General features: G+C 37.6%; 1 protein-coding gene across 3 annotated transcripts in view; it reads right to left on the bottom strand.

The window, feature by feature from the left end:
- The window catches only part of LOC109554007 (glycerophosphodiester phosphodiesterase domain-containing protein 4-like), a 135921-nt gene that overhangs the window by 20467 nt on the left and 90291 nt on the right, over nt 1-25163 (bottom strand). For all 3 annotated transcript variants that reach the window (XM_070783358.1, XM_070783359.1, XM_070783360.1), the window contains one exon: nt 6581-6728. In XM_070783358.1, the coding sequence (XP_070639459.1) occupies nt 6581-6728 (148 nt within the window). The remainder of the gene's footprint in view (nt 1-6580; nt 6729-25163) is intronic.

Genomic DNA, 25163 nt, shown 5'->3' with positions numbered 1-25163 from the left:
CATTTTTCTTTCTCAATATTGCTTGGCTATTCAAGATACTTTTTGTATCCATAAAAATTTTAAGATTTTCTGTTCTAGTTCTGTGAAAAATGTCATTGATAATTTGATAGGGATTGCACTCAATCTGTAGATTGCCTTAGGTAGTATAGCTGTTCCAGCGATATCGATTCTTTCAATCCATGAACATGGCATATCTTTCTAACCATTTGTGTCTTCAATTTTGTAACCTGCAACTTTACCAGATTCATTGATGAGCTCTAGTGGTTTTCTGGAAGCATCTTTAGGATTTTCTATGTATATATCATGTCATTCACAAACAATGACAGTTTAGGTTCTTCAAGTCTGGATTCCCTTTATTTCTTTTTCTTCTCTGATTGCCATAGGTAGGACTTCCAAAAACTATGCTGAATAAAAGTGATGAGAATGGACATCCTTGTCTTGTTCCTAACCTTAAAGGAAATGTTTTCAGTTTCTCATTGTTGATTTATGATGTTATTTGTAGGTTTGTCAAATATTGCCCTTATTTTGTTGAAGTATGTTCTCTCTATGCCCATTTTCTGGAAAGTTTTTATCATAAATAGGTGCTGAATTTGGTCCAAAGTTTTTCTGTATCTATTGAGATTATCATATGGTTTTTATTTTTCAATTTGTTGATGTGGTATATTACCCTGATTGATTTGTAGGTATTGATAAATTCCTACATCCCTGGGATAAATCCCACTGGATAATGGTGTATGATCCTTTTAATGTGTTGTTGGATTCAGTTTGGTAGTATTATGTTGAGGACTTTTGTGTCTATGTTCATCAGTGATACTGGCCTGTAATTTTCTTCTTTTGTGGTATCTTTGGTTTTAGTATGAGGGTGATGGTGGCCTCATAGAATGAGTTAGGGAGTTTTCATTCTTTTGCCAATTTTTTTTTGGAATAGTTTCAGAACATGTGGTAAATCTTCTCTAAATGCTTAGTAGAATTCGCCTGTTAGGAGCATTTAATCACAGTTTCAGTTTCAGTGCTTGTGATTGGTTCAGTTCAGTTCAGTCGCTCAGTCATGTCCGACTCTTTGCGACCCCATGAATTGCAGTATGCCAGGCCTCCCTGTCCATCACCAACTCCCAGAGTTCACCCAAACTCATGTCCATCGAGTCAGTGATGCTATCCACCATCTCATCCTCTGTCGGCCCCTTCTCCTCCTGCCCCCAATCCCTCCCAGCATCAGAGTCTTTTCTAATGAGTCAATTCTTCATATGAGGTGGCCAAAGTATTGGAGTTTCAGCTTTAGTGTCATTCCTTCCAAAGAACACCCAGGACTGATCTCCTTCAGAATGGACTGGCTGGATCTCCTTGCAGTCCAAGGGACTCTCAAGAGTCTTCTCCAACACCACAGTTCAAAAGCATCAATTCTTCAGCATTCAGCTTTCTTCACAGTCCAACTCTCACATCCATACATGACCACAGGAAAAACCATAGCTTGACTAGACAGACCTTTGTTGGCAAAGTAATGTCTCTGCTTTTGAATATGCTATCTAGGTTGGTCATAACTTTCCTTCCAAGGAGTAAGTATCTTTTAACTTCATGGCTGCAGTCACCATCTGCAGTGATTTTGGAGCCCCCAAAAATAAAGTCTGACACCATTTACACTATTTCCCCATCTATTTCCCATGAAGTGATGGGACCGGATGCCATGATCTTCGTTTTCTCAACGTTGAGCTTTACGCCAACTTTTTCACTCTCCTCTTTCACGTTCATCAAGAGGCTTTTGAGTTCCTCTTCACTTTCTGCCATTAGTATGGTGTCATCTGCATATCTGAGGTTATTGATATTTCTCCCGGCAATCTTGATTCCAGCTTGTGCTTCATACAACCTAGCATTTCTCATGATGTACTCTTCATATAAGTTAAATAAGCAGGGTGACAATATACAGCCTTGATGTACTCCTTTTCCTATTTGGAATCAGTCTGTTGTTCCATGTCCAGTTATAACTGTTGCTTCCTGATCTGCATATAGGTTTCTCAAGAGGCAGGGCAGGTGGTCTGGTATTCCCATCTCTTTCAGAATTTTCCACAGTTTATTGTGATCCACACAGTCAAAGGCTTTGGCATAGTCAATAAAGCAGAAACAGATGTTTTTCTGGAACTCTCTTCCTTTTTCCATGATCCAGCAGATGTTGGCAATTTGATCTCTGGTTCCTCTGCCTTTTCTAAATCCAGCTTGAACATCTGGAAGTTCACGGTTCATGTATTACTGAAGTCTGGCTTGGAGAATTTTGAGCATTACTTTAGAGTGTGAGATGAGTGCAATTGTGCAGTAGTTTAACCATTCTTTGGCATTGCCTTTCTTTGTGATTGGTATGTTCATATTTTCTACTTCTTCCTGGTTCAGTCTTGAGAGATCATACCTTGCTAAGAATCTGTCCATTTCTTTCAGGTTGTCCAATTTATTGGTACGCAGTTGCCTGTGTTAGTCTCTTATGATCCTTTGTATTTCTTTGGTGTTAGTTGTAACTTCTACGTTTTCATTTCTAATTTTATTGATTGTGCCCCCTCCCCTTTTGCTTGATGAATCTGGGTAAAGGTTTACCAATTTTTATCTTTTAAAAAGAAAAACAGCTTGTATTTTTCATTGATTGCTCCTATCATTTTCTTCATCTCTTTATCATTTATTTCTGCTCTGATCTTATGCTTTGTTTCCTTCAGCTAACTCCGGGTTTTCTTTTGTTCCTCTTTCTCTACTTGCTTTAGATGTAATGTTAATTTATTTGTCAGTTTTCTTGTTTCCTGAGGTAAGTTTGTATTGCTATGAACTTGCCTCTTAGAACTGCTTTTGCTATGTCACATAGGTTTTGGATCATTGTATTTTCATTTTCATTTGTCTCTAGGTATCTTTTTACTTCTTTCACTTCTTCAGTGATCTATTGGTTGTTTAGTAACATATTGTTTAGCCTCCACGTGTTTTTGGTTTTTTACATTTTTTCCCCTTGTAGTTGATTTCTAGTATCATAGTATTGTGATCAGAAAAGATAGTTGATATAACTTCAATATTCTTAAATTTACCAAGACTCACTTTGTGGCCCAGCATACGGTCAATCCTGGAGAATGTTCCATGTGCACTTAAGGACAATGTGCAATGTGTTACAGTGGGATGGAATGCTCTATAAATATTAGTTAATATCTGGTCTAATGTGTAATCTAAGGCTTGTGTTTCCTTATCAATTTTTCTGTCTGGAAGATCAGCCCACTGGTGTAAGTGAAATATTAAAGTCCCCCCCCCCACTATTATTGTGTTCCTGTCAATTTCTCACTTTATGATTGTTATCATTTGCCCTATGTATTAAGGTGCTTATATTTGGGTGCATATATATTTAAAATTGTTATACCTTCTTCTTGGATTGTTCTTTGAATGTTATGTAGTGTCATTCTTTGTCCCTTATAACAGTCTCTATTTTATAAAGTCTATTGTGTCTGATATGAGTGTTGCTACTCCAATTTTCTTTTGAGTTCCATTTACATGGAATATCTTTTTCATCCCTTCACTTTCAGTTTATATATATCCCTGGGTCTGAAGTGGGTTTCATATAAACATCATACATATGGGTCTTATTTTAGTATCCATTCAGCCAGTGTGTGTCTTTTGATAGGAGTATTTAATCCATTTACATTTAAGGTGATTATGGATATGTATTTTCCTATTACAATTTTCTTAATCGTTTTGGGTTTGTTTTTACAGGTCTTTTTACTTCTTTCTTTCTCCTGTGATTTAATGACTAACTTTAGTATTGTGTTTGGATTCTTTTTCTCTTTTGTGTGTGTGTATGTACTGTAGATTTTTGGCTTGTGGTAACCATGGGGTTTTGACATAGCAGTCTATATATAAACAAGATTGTTTTAAGGTCTTTTAATTTCACACGCATTTCCAATATCCTCCATTTGTGCTTTCCACACAATTGATGGTTTTTATGTCCTATTTTGGTGCACAGATGATTTCCTATCTTTACTGTATGTTTGGCTTTACCAGTGAGTCTCTCCATTTGTAATTTCTTCTGTCTCTATTTTTGCTTTTTCATTTCTGCTTAGAGAAGTTCCTTTAGTACTTGTTGCAATGTTGGTCTGCTGGTGCTGAATTCTCTTAGCTTTTGCTTTTCTATAAAGCTTTTTTCTCCAATGAATCTGGATGAGAGTCCTACAGGGTAGAGTGTTGTATGCTTTCCTCTAAGAGTTTTAAAGTATCTGGTCTTACATCTTTAATCCATTCTGAGTTTGTTTTTGTGGTAGATTGTTTATAAAAATGGCCACATTATTTGATTCAAAATGCAGGCCTATATGAAACATGACTGCACTGTCACTTTCCATTAAGAGGTAAAGTCTGTTTTTCCCCCTGACCCACCTTGGATCTGAACTTAACCATGTGATTTTCTTTGGCCAATGGTACATTTACAAACATCATACTGGGAGATCCTTAAGAAAGCATGTGCACTGGTGCTTGACCTCTCTTGCTGCTGGAAATCCAGTGCCAGCAGGTGAACATGCACAAGCTGGCCTCCTTGAGGATGAGTGACCAAATGAAGAAACCACGGTCATCCCAGGTAAGAACCTAGACATGTAGATGAGGCCATCCTAGAACACCTAGTCCAGTCAAGCTGTCTCAGGCTGGAGAAACAACTCAGCCATCATATGGAATGTGACAGACAAATATTTGTTAATTTTAAGCCACTAAATATTAGGTATGCTTTTTAAACATAATAAAATGGTAATAGACTATATATAACTTATTTCATGATGTCCTGTTCTAACTTTTTCAACAAACAGACCATTAAGCAGACCCATGTGTGTTGGATAAAACTGCTTCTATTGTACTAGTTTTATATTCAATTTACAAATAAACAATCTGAGGCCCAGTACGTTAGATAACATTTCCAAGAGTTAACACAATAAGTGGTAGAGCCGAGATCTGAATCTGCGTATTCTGCCCCAGAGTATGGGCTGCTTAGGAAAGCTTTTGGGGTGCTGGTCCCACATCCTTGACCAAAGTTACCTTCAGTCCTTTAAACGTCCTTCTTTTAGAAAGAAGTTATTTACTTACATCCTTTTACACTCTTTGATTTTGAAACACATGAATTTATTATAAATTTAAATATTATCAATCCAAGTATTGAAGTAAAAAGTTTTATTTAATATATCTGAAGGGACAATTTTGAGCCATTACTGATTCAGGGGATAGGATTATGAAGGGTGCACTGCTTTCTAATTTACATTTTTGTAATAACTGAATTTTATATAATGAACAAGTTTACACTGCAGTTTTAAAAATCAAAAACATTAGAAAAGTATACAGTACATACAAGAAGAGGGATAATATGCGGAAAGACAAGTGAAGAGGCTTCACTTGTGCCAAAGGACCTGCCATCCTAGGTTTCCTTGAGGATCATCTGTAGAAACCTCCCCAAGCTGCCAATAAAGAAGGGGCAGGCAATTTTACACTGCCACCAGGGGGCCTCAATGAAATACCAGCCCTACAAGACTGCCCTTTGCCCTAACTACCTTGCACCTGCTCCTGACCCTGAACAAGTCAGAAAAATAAGGGGGCAAGTAAGGCAGGAAGTATGGAGAAGGCAACCAAAAATATTCAGTCTTCTCATTTAGGTTTCTCTACCTAAAGCTTTAATTTTCAAGGCAGTTTAGAGTTTGAGTTATTATTCTGAACTACACATTTTGATCCTGAATTGAGGCTTTTTGGTGACTAAACAGTTGAAAGATTATCTAAGAATGACTAGAAAAACTATGGGATCTGAGAGAAATCTCATTCAGGGTAAGGAAAAGCCTAGCTCATAGAGCAGTTTAAAAAGTCAGAAAAGAGAAATTAAACTGTTTTCGGTTGTTGCCTATTGTGTCTGATGCAGTCATCCTATTTACACACTGATAAGAAAAATGGGCTCTGTAGCAGTATTGGTTAGCTGAGGTTAGCAGTAATTGGTTAGCTGAGGTTCCCTTCATAGATAATAAGTGATGGGATTCAGCTAGAAGTGTAACTCAGGTGTTTGGGTCCCCATGCCTCTGATCATAAGCAGAAGCAGGACAGAAGGGGAAATCAAGCTAGGTGATGGACACTCACACTTCTCAAAAGCATTTTGGTCAGAACCCAGAGTTCTCACTTTGGAATTCAAGTATACTTGAATTCCCACACCTCAGGCCACTGTCACTGTTGCTCTGCCTGCAGGTGGGGATGCAGTATCAACACACTGGAGTCAGACATTGTGAATCCTGCATCATGTGAAGCTTCAAACTTCAGATTCCCGTGCATTACTCCTAGTGGCTAGCTCAGAGGGTTGAATTACAGAATCCAAGAAAGGTACATTGTGGGGATTCAATAAACAGCCAATTATTTATACCAACAGTAATTTCTCCCTGAGAATAACAGAAGGATCTGGGTGAGAGAAGGAACAATGCCTTATCTCCAATGTCACATATTGTTTCTGCTCTTAAGTAGCTGCCCTGGGGACTGCACAGTGGGCAATGTAGGGGTAAGGTGGGGGAGAGAGACTCCTATTGTATCAATCTAGGAAGAATAATCTGAACAACCAGCTCACCATGAAGTAGTAAGGGTGATTCATCTCATTCAGGACTTCAATGTTGTCTGTGGTCACGGAGTGAATACTGTGGCACCAGACCAATGAGAACAGCCAAGGTTCATTGACGATGTATAAGTTGATGCTGATGTTAGCTGCTTTATATTCTCTGGGAAGAAAAGGAACCCATGGGAGATTTAGATTTAGTCTTATTTTTATCATCTAAAAGGTAAACAGCCACAATATTTGTGAAAGACTGCAGCTTAAACCACCAGAATTAGTTGGGCATGGGACAACTTATGACATGACACGTAGAATGAGCTCATGTTACAGTGACTGCATTTAATACCTTTCCTCCTCAATCAACGGTAGTATGCATGTCCTAAGGGGAAAAGAAAGAAAGGAAGAAAAGAGGAAGGAAGGAAGGAAGTGGGCTACAGAGTGAAGAAAAGATGGAGGAAAAAAGGGGAGGAAGGAAAGCCCTACTAGAATTAGCCAATTTCCATGGTATAAATATTCCTATGTATGAGTGCATGCTAAGTCACTTCAGTTGTGTCTGACTCTTTGCGACCCTACGGACTGGAGCCCACCAGGCTCCTCTGTCCATGGGATTCTCCAGGCAAGAATAATGAAGTTTCCATGCCCTCCTCCAAGAGATCTTCCCAACCCAGGGATTGAACCCGCACCTCTTACGTCTCCTGCACTAGTAGGCTGGATTTTTACCACTAGTACCAGCTGGGAAGCCTTAGCCCAATTTCAACCACCACTGTTAAAACAGGTTTGCAAACCTCTTTGGCTCCAGTGAGCTGGGATGAGTGAGCTCCACATACTACTGTGAAGCAAATATATTTACTTCCTTCAGAGAATCTACCACTCTCTACTCTACCTGCTTTCCTATCAGTCTTCTTTACTTGACTGTAAGCATATTAAAGCAGAGATTCTGTCTTATTCATTTCCATATATTCAGTACCTGCTTCATAAATAGTTAACTGAATGAATAAATAAATGAATACCTATCTGGTAAATACTTACATTTCAATTTTTTTATTTAAATTTATTTATTTTAATTAGAGGCTAATTACTTTACAATATTGTATTGGTTTTGCCATACATCAACATGAATCCACCATGGGTGTACACATGTTCCCAATCCTGAACCCCCCCTCCCACCTCCCTCCCCATACCATCCCTCTGGGAACTTTTTAAAGAATTTTCAAAAGCACTGAGAGAAATGGAACCCAAATTTCCCTGTGCACTAAATGTCAGATATGCACACAGTATCTATAGATATGTAAAGAAAATAAGTAGAAGACCATCTAGTAATTCTAATTAAGTTGTCATCTTCAGAGAAAACTTCTCACAAAATATACCATATAAATCCCTTCAAAACTTTTTGTTTTAACCCTGAGATGGCACAGTATATTGGAAACAGCTCTGTAGAAGCCTGGTGTGAGTGCAGTTTTGTCATATACTAGCTTGGCAGGTTCTTAGGCTCAGTGTATAAATTGTAAGATAAAAAATCATACTACTACATTTGCAGGAGTGCTTGCAATTAGTTACCTAGTATGTTAGAATTATATCTAAGACAATTCTACAGATCACCTAAAAGATTTTTTAATATAAATAAGGAAATAGTAATAAAAACCCACTTTTCAAAACTTTTTGAAACCAATACAAAAAACCATTCCATTTCTATATAGAAATTGAAACAATACAATAAACAATTACTCCAAAGAAAAGTAAATACTTAGGTACTAACTTAGCAAAACCTGTAAGCCATAAACTACAAAGAACTGATGAAAATCATCAAAGATGATTTAAAAAGTGAAGAGACATATGTGTTTATAAATCAGAAGACTCAACATTGTAAAGATGTCAATTCTCACAGTGATCTGCAAGCTTAATGCAATTCCTATGAAAATACCAGAAAGGATTTTTGGACAATTAGCCCAGCTGATTCTGAAATGCATATAGTAAGGCACAGCCCAAAAGTAACTAAAATGATACTAAAAAAGAATAAAGTGAGAAAGAATCACTCTACCCAATATTAAGGCTATTTAGCTACAGTAATCAAAATACTGTGGCCTTAGAAAAGAAATAGAGATTAATGGAACATAATTTAAAATCACAAAGAGTTGGACACAACTGAGCAACTGAACAACAATTTAAAAGTCATAAACAGACCCACACAAACATGTCAAAATGATCATTGTTAAAGGCGCAAAATTAAATCAATGAAATAAAAGGTTTTTTTTTCAACAAATGGTACTAGAGCAATTGTATAGGCAAAGGCAAAACAAACAAACAAACAAAAAACTTTGACCCACACCACATAATTCATATAAAAATTGACTAAAGATGGATCACAGAGTTAAGTACACAATGTAAAACCATAAAACTTTTGGGAAAAAAAAAAACAGAAATCTTTGAGATCTAAGAGTTAGACAACGAGCTCTTAGACTTGACATTAAAAGCATGACTCAAACCATCCATAAAAGAGAAAATTGAAAAGGTAAGCCTAATCAAAATGTTAAAACTTTTGCTTTGTGGAAGACTGTTAAGGAGATGGTACACTCCTGAAACAGATTGGGACAAAATATTTGCAAACCAAATATCCAACAAAGAACTATACTCACACAAAGACCTCTCAAAATTTAACAATAAAAAATCAAGCAGTTCAGTTAAAAATGGTATGATAAGACATTTCTCTGAAGAGGATAGACCATGGCAACTTAGCACATGAGAAGATGTTCAATATCATTACTCACCAGGGAATGAAAATTAAAACCACAATGAGATACCACTACACACATAACACAATGACTACATTTAAAAATAAATCACAATGCCCTAAACTAGCAAGGATGGAGAACCTCTGGATCATCATCATACATTGCTGGTGGGAACATAAAATGGTATAGGCCCTCTGAACATGTTTGGCAGTTTCTCATAAACTATATAAAACTTATAAAGTTCCTTATAAAACTTGTCAAACTATCATACCCCAGGAATTGCATTCTTGGGCATTTATCCCACAGAGGTAACAACTTATATTCACAGCAGGCAATTCTGGGAAGATGGCAGAAAAAGAAACACCAGGAACTTGCCCCCATCTAAACAATAATTGCACTGGCAAAATCTACCAAATGTAACTGGTTTGGCTCTATGGAGTTTATTGAAGTCTTGCAACTTCCAGGGAAGTTTTATAAGTTATGGTTAACTTTGGTCAATTTCAGTAATTAGCACAGTCTCAATTATCCACTCTGCATTCTCAGCCCTATCACAGGCAGCTGTGCCCATGTTCCTGGAGCAGCCTGCACACAGCTTACGGAAGCCAAGATGGGCCAAAAGGTCACTATCTTCCAATTATTGGAGATCTGTGCTCTGATGAAACATTTCAATCTAGGTGTATCTAGGGTACACTAAGATGAACTCAAAGAGATCTGCCCTATGGCATATTATAATCAAACTTTCAAAAGCCAAAGGCAAAGAAAAGACTCTTGAAAGCACCTTGTTACATACAAGGATCCTCAATAACATCCTGAGCAGATTTCTCATCAGAAATTTTGGAAGACAGAAGGTAGTGGATCCACATAGTCTAAGTGTTAAAAGAAAAACCTGTCAACCAAGATGCTTATATCCAGCAAAGCCTGTCTTTTAAAAATAAGGAGTGTTATAGGAAAAAACAAATCTGACTCCATATTAGATCTGTTTATTCTAATATGCAAGTTAAATTGCATGCTCTATTGCTCTGGTGACAAGGTAAGAATGTTGCCTATGACCTGATATATATATAGCACAGTTCATTCTCAAGGCTATGACTTATTCAAGTGTAACACTTTTCCATTTACATGGAGATTGTGGAACACAGAATAGCACTTATCTTGTTGGAGGTCCTCAGGAACATTGAGATGTGACCTACATGGACAGGTGTAACAACAAAGGATACCAAGAAGTTCCAACAACCAACCACATCTTCTCTCCTTTTAGAACATAAAAAGACCAAATTCTAACTTGGATAAGATGGTGCTTTGGGACACTCATTCACCATATTCTCAGTCTGCTGGCTTTCCAAATAAAATTGCTACTCCTTGACCCAGCAACTGTCATGTAGCAAACAGTATGAGCTTGGATTTAGGTAACAAATTTTGGTGAATTTATAGAGGGTCCCTGCTGCTCATGGCCAGCTATCCCCAACTTAGAAATTATTGGATAAGGCCCTAGCAATTGGTGGGACCACATATGCTGAAGATCTTCCTATAAAATTCCCCCAAAGTGGCCCCAGCTATCACAGCACTTGGCAGTTGGAATAAGCACTTGGTATCTGGAAGTCAACAGGTAAGTCATTGCTGTGTATAAACCAAAAACTTTATTCCTCTCTGTTTGGGGCTTTTCTTCTCAGGAATAAGTCCATTTTTTTTTATTTGAGTAGGGTACCCTGTTGGAGAGAGGAAACAGTTGCTGATTTTTATCCAATTTTTGAACTGGTTTATCTGTTTCTTTGAATGAAAGCATCTATATGTGCCATTTGTTTGTTTGTCTTATATTTCTGTCTTTAAAACCACTATTGCTAAAGAAAGTCCTCTGGGGAGTGGTCTGATTACAGCTACAAACCCATGACTAAGAAAAAAAGAATATTCTATTGTAACAATGTGTGCTCACAGTACCTGTCTGGAACTCCAATGGGATTTATCTGGTTATCTTGAGACCCTGTGTACCATGTACTGCCACATTTGCTTGTTAATTGCATCATCTGTGGTCTCCTATGTCATTGAAAGTCAAAGTCATTCAGTTTTATCCAACTCTTTGCAACACCATGAACTGTAGCCCACCAGGCTCCTGTGTCCATGGAATTCTCCAGGCAAGAATGCTGGAGTGGGCTGCCTTTCACTTCTCCAGCCTGTGTCACTGGTATATGTAAAACCCCAAGACTAAACTTAAGGGTTTATTTAGAATTCTCTGTTTGTCTTTGAGTTTTTGTTTCACTTTGTTTTGGAACCATTTCTTCACTTACAGTCAAATCAGTCTGTGATATTTAAAACTTTTACTGATGTCAAATGGAAGAAAGGAACACACACACACACACACAAATTGTCTGTTTGTGTCTGAGAGTGGGACATTCCCATGGAGAAGAGAAAATTCCCACTTTGTTCTTAAAACTGAAAGTCTCAGCCCAGAATTCAGCTGATAGGTTTATGCCAAAGCAAAATGGTTAAGAGAAGATCAATTGCTATTTTTTATTTTATAGTAAAACACTCAAAAAGACTATACAACTCTGCAATTAGAGCTATTCTCTAAAGACTATGGAGAAGAATGATGAAATGCCCTATGTGCAAATATTTGTGCTATTACATCAGGGAAAATTAAAGAAGAAAGGGAACTAGAGTGAGGATATGTTGTTTAAAACCTTCACCCCTGCCTGAGCCACCTGTGCCAGCCACTCTGGCTGCTATGTGAATATATCTGTCTTATTATTTCATTACTTTCCTATACAACCAGAGCCAGTTCCCAACGCTGGGCAGGAAATGTACGAACTGGCTCCCACACCTTATCAATTAGAAAATCCTGTATTAGGTCCCGGAGCACAGAGACCTGGTATTGCCATCTTAGTCTGGTATTGCCATCTTAGACCTGTTAGGACAGCAAGTTTGGACCAGGAGCCACTCCCTGCTCAAGCCAATTTCCCCTTTGCATTATCCTGTGAGGGCCTAAATGCAAACAGCCAGCAGGCTGGTTTTAATAAATTATTTTTAATTCAGTAAAAAACAAACAAAGACTCCTTTGAATTTTTTCAATGAATTTATCAAGCCCACGGCAGGTCCTGGGGTCTCTAAAAGTGCTAGAAATGTAAAATATGAGAAAACTGCAGACATGAGATGATGCATTTGGAATGAACCCTTCTCAGTTGGTAGATGCTGCTTTTAAAGTATTCAACAACAGGAAACAATAACAGAAATAAGAAGATGCAAACAGAATGCCACTTTTCTGGCAGCAGCATTTGATTCCCAGAAGACAAGTAACCTGAATAGAGGTAAGCCACCACTGAGGGAAGAACAATACACTTACTGTAAGGAGGAAGGACAGTGCAAAAAATGATTGCCCTGGGCTAAAGCACTAAAAACAAAACAAAGAAATATAAGAACATTTCATGTGGCAGATTCATTTTGATATTTGGCAAAACTAATACAATTTTGTAAAGTTTAAAAATAAAAAAAATAATAAAATAAAAAAACAAAACAACAAAAAAAAAGAACCTTTCATGTGGCAGAAAGAGATGATGATGAATGAAGAGGCTCAGATTCTCTCTTGGACTTGAGGCACCCAATTACAATTTCCCCACAGGAGCCCAAGGTAAAACCGACAGTGGGGAATGATCTGATTGACTTTCTGATGGACAAGGGTGCAACATACTTTATGGTAAACACCAGGGTGGCACAGAAAGCATCTCGATCCATCTCAGTCACAAAAGTCTCTAAAAAAGTACAAAATCATTCCTTCTTTACAAACTCCAGAATGCCAACTAAGGGACCTCATCCTGAAACACAGCTTCTTATATATGTCAGAGTAACCAATCCTTTTGAGTTGAGATTTCCTTTGTATATGAAATGCTCAAATAACTTTTTTGCCAGAACAGCTTGAGATCAGAATCCTACCAGAACATGCTTTAAGATTATAGATGGCATTCATGAAATGCCCCCTCCAAAAAAGAGACAGAGCTCTTTACCCCACCCACAAGGAAATCATGATCTGAACTGCATGGACACCTGCAAGAACAGAGGATTCATACACCAAGAAGTTTGCACCAACCAACCACAACCCCTCCACTTGTAGTGTAAATGAAGTCTAATTTCTAAGTTGGTGAGATGTTTCTGTGAGATACTAGACATCTTCTCAGTCTGCCAGTTTTCTGAACAAAGTTATTAATACTTGCCCCAACAAACCATCTCAATTTACTGGCTTGTTGTGGACCGAGAAGTATGAGCTTGGACTCAGTAAGAGGTGGAAATTTAGACATTCCCAAATGAAAGCTGAGGGAATTCATGGCCACTAGACTGACCCTGTAAGAAAAATTCAAGGGATTCTGCCAAGGTAAAATAAAGTCATTAGATAGTAAATCAATGCTGTATGGTAACATAAGGATTTCAGTAAAAGTAAATACATGGGCAAACTTAAAATCTAGCATTACTGTAAAAATGGCCTGTAAATATGACTTAAATATGTCTTTATTTTTCACATAATTTAAGACTGAAACACTTAAAGGGAAAAAAACAATCATTAGTCTAAAAGCTAGTGTTTTTGTAACTCTGGTTATCACTCCACATGTTGTTTTCAATATCATTTGAGAAACTACTACATTTAGAAGTATTATTATTTATATTTAGGGGCACACAATGAAAAAAGATGAAGTTTTCTGACATCAACAAGCAAAATGGGTAGGACTGGACCTGTGAAGGAGAAGAGCTATTGCATATCATTGAATTTTAGATGGTATAAATTCAATCACAGTATCATAATGTTACATAGTAACTGCAATTCCCATGGAAAACATAGGAAGATTAGGTATGGAAATTGCCAACATCTGCTGGATAATGGAAAAAGCAAGAGAGTTCCAAAAAAACATCTATTTCTGCTTTATTGACTATGCCAAAGCCTTTGACTATGTGGATCACAATAAACTGTGGAAAATTCTGAAAGAGATGGGAATACCAGACCACCTGACCTGCCTCTGAGAAATCTGTATACAGGTCAGGAAGCAACAGTTAGAACTGGACATGGAACAACAGACTGGCTCCAAATAGGAAAAGGAGTACGTCAAGGCTGTATATTGTCACCCTGTTTATTTAACTTATATGAAGAGTACATCATGAGAAACGCTGGACTGGAAGAAACACAAGCTGGAATCAAGATTGCCTGGAGAAATATCAATAACCTCAGATATGCAGATGACACTACCCTTATGGCAGAAAGTGAAGAGGAACTAAAGAGCCTCTTGATGAAAGTGAAAGAGGAGAGTGAAAAAGTTGGCTTAAAGCTCAACATTCAGAAAACAAAGATCATGGCATCTGGTCCCATCACTTCATGGGAAATAGATGGGAAAACAGTGGAAACAGTGTCAGACTTTATTTTTGGGGGGCTCCAAAATGATTGCAGATGGTGACTGCAGCCATGAAATTAAAAGACGCTTACTCCTTGGAAGGAAAGTTATGACCAACCTAGACAGCATATTCAAAAGCAGAGACATTACTTTGCCAACAAAGGTCTGTCTAGTCAAGGCTATGGTTTTTCCTGTGGTCATGTATGGATGTGACATTTGGATTGTAAAGAAGGCTGAGCGCCGAAGAATTGATGCTTTGGAACTGTGGTGTTGGAAAAGACTCTGGACAGTCCCTTGGACTGCAAGGAGATCCAGCCAGTCCATTCTGAAGGAGATCAGCCCTGGGATTTCTTTGGAAGGAATGATGCTAAAGCTGAAGCTCCAGTACTTTGGCCACCTCATGCGAAGAGTTGACTCACTGGAAAAGACTCTGATTCTGGGAGGGATTGGGGGCAGGAGGAGAAGGGGACGACAGAGGATGAGATGGCTGGATGGCATCACCGACTCAATGGACATGAGTTTGAGTGAACTCCGGGAGTTGGTGATGGACAGGGAGGCCTGGCATGTTGCGATTCATGGGGTCGCAAAGAGTCGGACATGACTGAGCGACTGAACTGAACTGAACTGAATATATAAAAAAAGACTGAGGGCTTTCCTGGTGGCTCAGAGGGTAAAGCGTCTGCCTGCAATGCTGGAGACCCAGGTTTGATCCCTGAGTCAGGAAGATCCCCTGGGGAAGAAAATGGAAACTCACTCCAGTACTCTTGCCTGGAAAATCCCATACCAGGAGGAACCTGGTAGTCTACAGTCCATGGAGTTGCAAAGAGTCAGACATGACTGAGCAACTTCATTTTCTTATATAAAAAATGAAATGAGAAAAGGATTTAAATATTTCACTACAAAAATAACTAAACACAAAAGAAAACAGTGAGGCAGGAAATAGGGGGTAAAAGATTATAAAGTATATAAAAATAACAAACAGATGACAGAAAGAAAATAAATATTTACAGACATGACAGAAGTAACATGACAACAGCCCCTCTTATCAGTAATTACTTTAAATGGAAATGGATTAAACTCTCCAATCAAACAGAGATTGGCAGAATGCATAAAACCACATTTCATGATGTTTACAAGAGATTCAATTTTAGATCTGCTGTACAACAAAGTGAATCAACTACTGGCATACATATATTTCCTCTCTCTTAGACCTTCCTCTTACCCCACACACCCACCCATCTAGGTCATCACTGAGCATACACATGAGCTCCCTGTTCTATGCAGCAGGTTCCCACTACCTATTTTTTCCATGGTAGTATATATATATATATATATATGTCAATCCTAACCTTCCAGTTCATCCCACCCTCGCATTCCCATCTTTTCCCCCGCTTAGTGTCCACATGTCTGTTTTCTATGTCTGCATCTCTATTCCTGCCTTGTAAATAGGTTCATCTCTGCCTTTTTTCTGGATTCCATATATATGCATTGATATGTGATATTTGTTTTTCTCTTTCTGACTTATTTCACTCTGTATGACAGACTCTAGGACCATCCACATATCTACAAACAACCCAATTTTGTACCTTTTTATGGCTGAGTAATGTTACATTGTACAGATTTACCATTTTTTCTTTTTTTGTATTTTTTGAACATTAATAAAAGTTTCAATACAGCAAGAAAACATAATAATTATAAACATTTATGTACATAATACAGACAAGCAAAATTTATAAAGCAAACACTGACAGAATTGAAACTGTATTATAATAGTTGGAGATTTTAATACCCCACTCTTATTAACAGACAGAACAACCAGACAGAATATAAATAGGGAAACAGAGGACTCAATCAATACAAGAAACTAACTGTACCTAACAGACATATGCAAAATGCTCTGCCCAACAATAGGATGCACAAACTTCTCAAGTACACATGGGACATTTTCAGGACAGACCAGATATTTGGCCACAAAATCTCAATAGGCTTTAAAAGATAGGTAACAGGACAAAGTTAGAAGTCAATAACAAAACAAAAATGAAAATTTACATATTTGTGGAACTTAATACACTTTCAAGCAACCAGTGGATCAAAAAAGTAATCACTAGGCAAACTATAAAATATTTGGATATGTGATTAAAATAAAAACAAAATCCTTGGGATGTAGCAAAAGTAGTGCATGGGGGGAAATGTATATCTAAATGTGAACATTTAAAAAAAAAAGAAAGATCTCAAATCAACAACCTAACTTTAAAACTTAAGAAAATGGAAAAAGCAAAAGGAATAAAATAATAAAGATCAAAACAGAAATAAACAAAATGAAGAACAGAAAATCAACAGAGAAAAATCAGTGAAACCCAAGGTAATTCTCTGAATATATCAACAAAACTGATAAGCTTTTAACATGATATACAAACATGAAAAAGAGAAAAGACTCAAATTACTGAAGTCAGAAATTAAAGTGGGAAAATTACCACCAATTTAACAGAAATATGAGGGTTATAAGACAGTACTATAAGGAATCATATCCCAACAAACTAGATAAACTCAATGAAATGGACAAATTCCTAGAAACATAAAACCTACCAAGACTGAATCAGAAAAGAAATCAGTAAAGAATAAGAAAACGCAAATAGACCTACAATGGGTAAGAAATTGAATCATTAACCAAAACTCTCCAAACAAAGAAAATTCATGAACCCAATAACTACACTGGTGAATTTCATCAAACATTCCAAGAATAACAAATACCAAACCATTAGGATGGCTACATCAAAAAAACAGAAATTAATAAGGATGTGTTAACATGGAAAACTTGGAACATTTGTGTCTTGTTTTTATAGCCACTGTGGAAAACAGTATGGTGTTTACTCAAAAAATTAAAAAAATAATGCATACAATCCAGCAATTCTACCTTCTGGTAAATACCCGAAAGAATTGAAAGCAGGGTCTTGAAGGGCTATTCATATACCCATGTCCAAGCTGCGTCATTCACAAGAGCTAAGATGTTCAAGCAACCCAAATGTCCATCAGCTAATGAATGGATGAGAAAACTGTGGTACATACATATAATAGACTATTCAGTTCAGTTCAGTTCAGTCGCTCAGTCATGTCCGACTCTTTGCGACCCCATGAATCGCAGCACGCCAGGCCTCCCTGTCCATCACCAACTCCCGGAGTTCACTCAGACTCACGTCCATCGAGTCAGAGATGCCATCCAGCCATCTCATCCTCTGTTGTCCCCTTCTCCTCCTGCCCCGAATCCCTCCCAGCATCAGAGTCTTTTCCAATGAGTCAACTCTTCGCATGAGGTGGCCAAAGTACTGGAGTTTCAGCTTTAGCATCATTCCCTCCAAAGAAATCCCAGGGCTGATCTCCTTCAGAATGGACCGGTTGGATCTCCTTGCAGTCTAAGGGACTCTCAACAGTCTTCTCCAATACCACAGTTCAAAAGCATCAATTCTTCGGCGCTCAGCCTTCTTCACAGTCCAACTGTCACATCCATACATGACCACAGGAAAAACCATAGCCTTGACTAGACAGACCTTTGTTGGCAAAGTAATGTCTCTGCTTTTGAATATGCTATCTAGGTTGGTCATAACTTTTCTTCCAAGGAGTAAGCATCTTTTAATTTCATGGCTGCAGTCACCATCTGCAGTGATTTTGGAGCCCAAAAAAATAAAGTCTGATACTGTTTCCACTGTTTCCCCATAATAGACTATTATTCAGCCTTAAAAAGGAATGAAATTCTGTAATGAATGAATTCAACATGGATGAACCTTGAGAACTTCATCCTAAGTGAAATAAGTTAGTCTTAGATAAATATGTGATTCCACTTACATGAATCAAAATCACAAACAGAAACACTGATGAGGGATTGATGAAAGTTCATTGTTTAATGAGAATTTGAGTTTACAAGATGAAAAGTGTTAGGTAGGTAGATGGTGGTGATTGTTGTATAACACAGTGAATGTACATTAAAACCACAGCATTTTATATTAAAAATCATTGCAAAAGTAAGTTTTGTATGTATTTTAACACAATGAAGACACTTTTTAAAGAATGGGGAATCTGAGTGAGTTATAGACTCTTAGTTAAAAAATCATGTTCTTGTGAAAACCTATACTCAAATGTTCATAACCTTTATCTATAATAAATAGAAACAATCAGGTATCTTTCAGTTGATGAATAATTATAGAAATAGTACATTCATACAATGGAACACTATCCATCAATGAAACTGAAAAAACTGTAGATGCATGCAACAATCTGGATGAATGTCAAAGGGAATTATACTGAGTGGAAAAAAGGCCAATCACAACAGGCTGCATACTGTGTGATTCTTCTATATAACTTTCTTAAAATGACAGGATTATAGAAGTGCAGAAGAGATTAGTCATTGAGAGACGTTAGGATTTGAGGTGAGTAGATGCAGATGGAAGGAAGGGGAGTGTGGTTATCAAAGGGCAACAAAAGTAGTAATACTTCTGGTGATTCCAGTTGAGGTTCGATGTATGAGACAGAGTGCTCAGGGCTGGTGCACTGGGATGACCCTGAGGGACGGGATGGGGAAGGAGGTGGGAGAGGGGTTCAGGATGGGGAACACATGTTCACCCGTGGCTGATTCATGTCAAGGTATGGCAAAAACCACTACAATATTGTAAAGTAATTAGCCTCCAATTAAAATAAATAAAACACATACACACATTTGTAAAAAAAAAAAAAAGAAAAACTGGAGCTGGAAATTAAGAGCTTTGAATCCAAGGCTAAGGAGATTGAACTCTTTCCTATAGGCATTGGGGGAATCCTCAGGGTGTTTGAGTGAAACACAGACATTTACATGTTTAGAAGCAACTTCCTGTAGCACTGTGGCTAATAAGGAGGCCAGGCTAGTGGTATCTTAAGAATCTTTCTTCACCTCTCCAAAATACTAGAAATGATCATTCATGGGGTATGTTTACTGAGCTTATGCAAAACTGAAGGTATTCCTAGCAACTTTTCCCTACCTTACCTCCACATCTTTAAAATTCAGTAAGTCAGTATTATCTTAGGTCTTGAGATGTTAATGACTTTGAATAATTGTCAACAGTTGCAATTATAATGACTGATACTTTATCATTTCTCATAATGAGCAATGCTAATTAAATTGATTGTGCTAGGGAAAAAGTAATACTTCTGATGATTAAACCAGTCTATCTTGGTTATGCTGTTAAGATCAGCAAACATATATATGATAAAACTGCACTGAACTATATATACAAAACACACATAAAATGAATGTAAGTAAAACTTGGAAAATTTGAGTAAGATTGGTGGGTTTTATCAATATCAATAGCTTGGTTTCGATATCATACCATTACAAGTTTTACCAATGGAGTAACACATCATCACATCATCATTTTGTATTATTTCCTACATGTTAACATGCAATCAAGGAGATCCAACCAGTCCATTCTGAAGGAGATCAGCCCTGGGGTTTCTTTGGAAGGAATGATGCTAAAGCTGAAACTCCAGTACTTTGGCCACCTCATGTGAAGAGTTGACTCATTGGAAAAGACTCTGATGCTGGGCGGGATTGAGGGCAGGAGAAGAAGGGGACAACAGAGGATGAGATGGCTGGATGGCATCACTGACTTGATGGACGAGAGTTTGAGTGAACTCCGGGAGCTGGTGATGGACAGGGAGGCCTGGCGTGCTGCGATTCATGGGGTCGCAAAGAGTCGGACACAGCTGAGCGACTGAACTGAACATGCAATCATTTCAAAATAAAAAGTTTAAAAAACACTATAGACTATTTTTTTAAATACAATACAAATGTACTCTGGGTTTGGTTTTTCTAGCAGTCACGTATGGATGTGAAAGTTGGACCATACAGAAGGCTAGAGCACCAAAGAATTGACACTTTCGAACTGGTAGTGTTGGAGAAGACTCTTGAGGGTCCCTTGGACTGCAAGGAGATCAAACCAGTCAGTCTTAAAGGAAATCAACCCTGAATATTCATTGTAAGGATTGATGCTGAAGCTGTTACTCCAGCGCTTTGGCCACCTGATATGAAGAGCTGATTCATTATAAAAGACCCTGATGCTGGGAAAGACTGAAGGCAGGAGGAGACGGGAACAACAGAGGACAAGATGGTTGGATGGCATCACCAACTCAATGAACATGGGTTTGAGCAAGCACCAAGAAATGGCGAAGGACAGGGAAGCCTGGCATGTTGCAGTCCATGGAGTCAAAAAGAGTTGGACGTGACTGCGTGACTAAACAATAACAACTCTGGGTTTTATATCAAAAGTATTATAACCAGAAGAGCACAAAGGGCAGAAGGTAGTAAATAGAACTGTGTTGTCCTAAGGCTTTAATAAAAGATGCTTGCTCCTTGGAAGGAAAGTTATGACCAACCTAGATAGCATATTCAAAAGCAGAGACATTACTTTGCCAACAAAGGTCTGTCTAGTCAAGGCTATGGTTTTTCCTGTGGTCGTGTATGGATGTGAGAGTTGGACTATGAAGAAGGCTGAGCACCGAAGAATTGATGCTTTTGAACTGTGGTGTTGGAAAAGACTCTGGACAGTCCCTTGGACTGCAAGGAGATCCAACCAGTCCATCCTAAAGGAGATCAGCCCTGGGATTTCTTTGGAAGGAAAGATGCTAAAGCTGAAACTCCAGTACTTTGGCCACCTCATGCGAAGAGTTGACTCACTAAAAAAGACTCTGATGCTGGGAGGGATTGGGGGCAGGAGTAGAAGGGGACGACAGAGGATGAGATGGCTGGATGGCATCACTGACTCAATGGACGTGAGTCTCAGTGAACTCCGGGAGTTGGTGATGGACAGGGAGGCCTGGCGTGCTGCGATTCATGGGGTCGCAAAGAGTCGGACACGACTGAGCGACTGATCTGATCTGATCTGATTTTATATTATAGAATAATATTAATTTAAAGTAGATTATAATGATAATTATAATCCCTAGAGCAACCACTAAAAAATAATTCAAAAATGTAAAAGCCTATAGGAGAGACAGAAAAGAACACTAAAGAATTAGAAATTAACTAAAAAATTAAAACATAGGAAAGAACAACCAACTCACCAAGAATAGAGAGGATATATAGGAAAAAATGGTCCTAATTATAATATAAACCCAAGTATGCCAGGTAAACTAAATATTAATGGACCAAAGATTCTCATTAAAAAATAGACATTATCCTCATAAATATAAAAGCAAGAACCAATATTCTGTTTATAAAAGATGCACTTTAAACATAAATATGCAAAGCAGTTGAAAGACAAAGGACAAAAAAAACAACACACAAACACTAACTCTAAGAAAATGTAGCAATATTAATAAAAGCAATATTTAGACAAGAATTATAACCAGAGACCATGGATATTTCATAATGAAAGGGTGAATTCACCAAGAAGATCTAATAATTCTACATTTAAATGTATTTTTTAAATGTTTAAAATATAAGAAGCCAACAACCACTATAATAACCATAACAATAAACAGAGCTAAAGTGAGAAATAACACAAATCAGCAACCAGAGTGAGAGATATCAATACCCCTCTCTCCATAATTGACAGACAAGGCATTTGGAGCCCTTAATTCTCTGGTGAGGCAGACTGCTCACAGAAGTAAGAAGGCAGGTGACAATGGTCTAATCTTGTCGATATGATAGCTACTTCTTTTCTAAATAGAATAATATTTACTGTGAGAGAGGCCTTATGCATAGAATATTTTTTAAAAAGGATTTCCTAGTTGAATGTTTATTATATATTTTGTAAGTAATTATAGAATGTGGATTTATGAGGCATGGTTCCCTGGAGAAGGTCACATAAACTACATATCTCTTTGGGAATATTAAATGCAGATGTTCTGTAATGCAAATGCTTCCCTATAAGTGAAACAGCTCTGCAAAAACTCACTTGGAGCTCTTATCTATTACTGTAGGCCATAGAGTATGAATCCAATAAAGGAAAAAGCCTGCAAAGCTGAAATCAATGACTGACCTTTCCTTGCTTTCTCTAAACCTCTTGATTATTGCACATTTGAAATTAATAATAAAGCTTCATAGTAGGTAAGTTCTATGCTGTGTGGGAGTTTGATCTGCAACAAACAAAGCATTAGAAAAAGAAGGGGAAAATACAGTATAAAATGTTTAAAAAGACTGTCAACCGAATTAAACTGACCAATATTTACAGAATACCACACCCAAGAAATGAACAGAGCTCATCATTTTTAGGTGGACATGGGAAATTCATCAAGACAAATGATTTAGTAGGCAAGGAGACCAGTTAAAGTATTGAAGTCATAGAGACTTGTTCTTTGGTCACAATGAATTTGGAGAAGGAAATGGCAACCCACTCCAGTATTCCTGCCTGGAAAATCCCATGGACAGAGGAGCCTGGCGGGCTACAGTCCATGGGTCACAAAGAGTCAGACATGACTGCATGACTAACACACACATACACACACACACACACACACACACACACACACACACACAATGAATTTAAGTCAAAAGCAAATAACACTAAGGATAGATGCATTAATACATTTCTAAAAGGCCAGCAATTCATTTCTAAGTAATCTATGAGTCAAGTGGGAAATAAAACACTTTTTAAATATTTTAAATTGGATGTTGTGGAATGTAAGTAATGCTTGTACGGTAATTTATAGCTTTAAACGTTTATTCTAGAAGAGAAAATTTAGAATCAACCGCCTAATTTTCTACCTAAAGAAACTAATACAAGAAGAGCAAAGTAAACCTAAAGGAAATATAAAAAAAGAAAATAAAGATAACAGCAGTCAATGAAATAGGAAAGAAAATTTGCAACAGAATATAGCTAATGAAGCTAAAATTTGGTTTCTTCAAATGGTTAGTACAATTCATAAACCTCTAGCAAGACTGACCAAAAATGGGAAAATAAAAATGTCTAATACTAAAATGTACTGGACCTACAGGTGACAGCTGAACAACATTCTGAATGTACTAAATTCTACTGAATTGTTACTTTAAATTGGTTAATTTTATGGGAATTTCATCTCAACAAATTAGTTTTCAAAATTAAAAATGTTAAAAACATTTAAAATTCCCACATCAGAAATAAGTCAGAGGACATCTTTGTAGGCATATAGTTTTGGTTAAAACAATGTATTTAAAGCATTCTCAGTCAAAATGGCAAGGTCACAATGTCTTGCACTAGTGGTCTGATCAAAATGAACACAGAGACTGCACTGGAAATGTGATTGGAATAAATATTCTGATTTAAACAGTATACGACTAACAAGGTACAACTGCTGAATTTCTTAAAATTCAGTTTCTTGAGGAGAAGTGCTCGGAACAGTCTGGTTCATGAATAATCATGATCCACCCTGTAGTATGCTGCTGCTGCTAAGTCGCTTCAGTCATGTCCGACTCTGTGCGACCCCATAGAGGGCAGCCCACCAGGCTTCCCCGTCCCTGGGATTCTCCTGGCAAGAATACTGGAGTGGGTTGCCATTTCCTTCTCCAATGCATGAAAGTGAAAAGTGAAAGTGAAGTCGCTCAGTCGTGTCCGACTCCTAGCGACCCCATGGACTGCAGCCTACCAGGCTCCTCTGTCCATGGATTTTCCAGGCAAGAGTACTGGAGTGGGGTGCCATTGCCTTCTCCAACCCTGTAGTATAGTTATATTTAAAAAACCCTTATACTCCTCTACTAGAATATAAGGGTTTCCTTACAAAAAGAATCATATCTTGCTTGTGTTGACTTTTCACTAAAACTAGTTAACTGGTCTATATACATATTACTATTTGGGAAATATCTGCTGAGCTAAATTGCTTTTCTTTTTTGATGTTCAAAAACAAGATTCATTATAGACAATTTTTCAAAACAAGTAACTTCCAAAGAGTCATATTAAACCATGTAAAGTTTAGATAGTGAAATAAGTCACTGAGTCATCAGAAATAGCACTATTCAATTTCAGTATTTCTACTGCTTATGGGTGCTGACTTCAAGTACCTAGCCTTGAGGTTGGCAAGCTTGCCCTACAGCAGCAACAAACAAGTCACAGGTCTCAAAATCTTTCAATAGTGAGATACAGGTTAGTTTAAATAAGATATGGCTTTTATTTTCAATCTAAGTGTGTTCTCAAATTGGACTAATACTCTATCATTTTGCTGGCTATGCAAGAAGTCACATATAGAAACTTGAGTTTTTTGATGCCATTTTTGTGATATGTCTTTGTGCTGAGGGTACACCATTTCTGACTGCCCGACTGGCATGCCACGTGGACAGCTCCTGCTTACCAGTTCCTAAGAGTGAAGATATGCCTGAGTGTTGGGACAGCATTTGCATCTCCTTAAATAATCACAAAATCCTGGGCTGAAGTTGAACATGCACCTGGACACATTCATCTAGCCTATGGTTCTCAATGGGAGCAATAATCATTTTCTCAGATGACATGTGGAAATATCTAGGGCATTTGAGATTGTCACAATGATGCAGTAACATCACTGGATGCTAAATAT

The sequence above is a fragment of the Bos indicus genome, chromosome 29 (genome assembly GCF_029378745.1).
Source record: "Bos indicus isolate NIAB-ARS_2022 breed Sahiwal x Tharparkar chromosome 29, NIAB-ARS_B.indTharparkar_mat_pri_1.0, whole genome shotgun sequence".
NCBI lineage: Eukaryota > Metazoa > Chordata > Mammalia > Artiodactyla > Bovidae > Bos > Bos indicus.
Note: the sequence above shows the minus strand (reverse complement) of the source record. Positions and strands in the feature narration are given on the sequence as shown.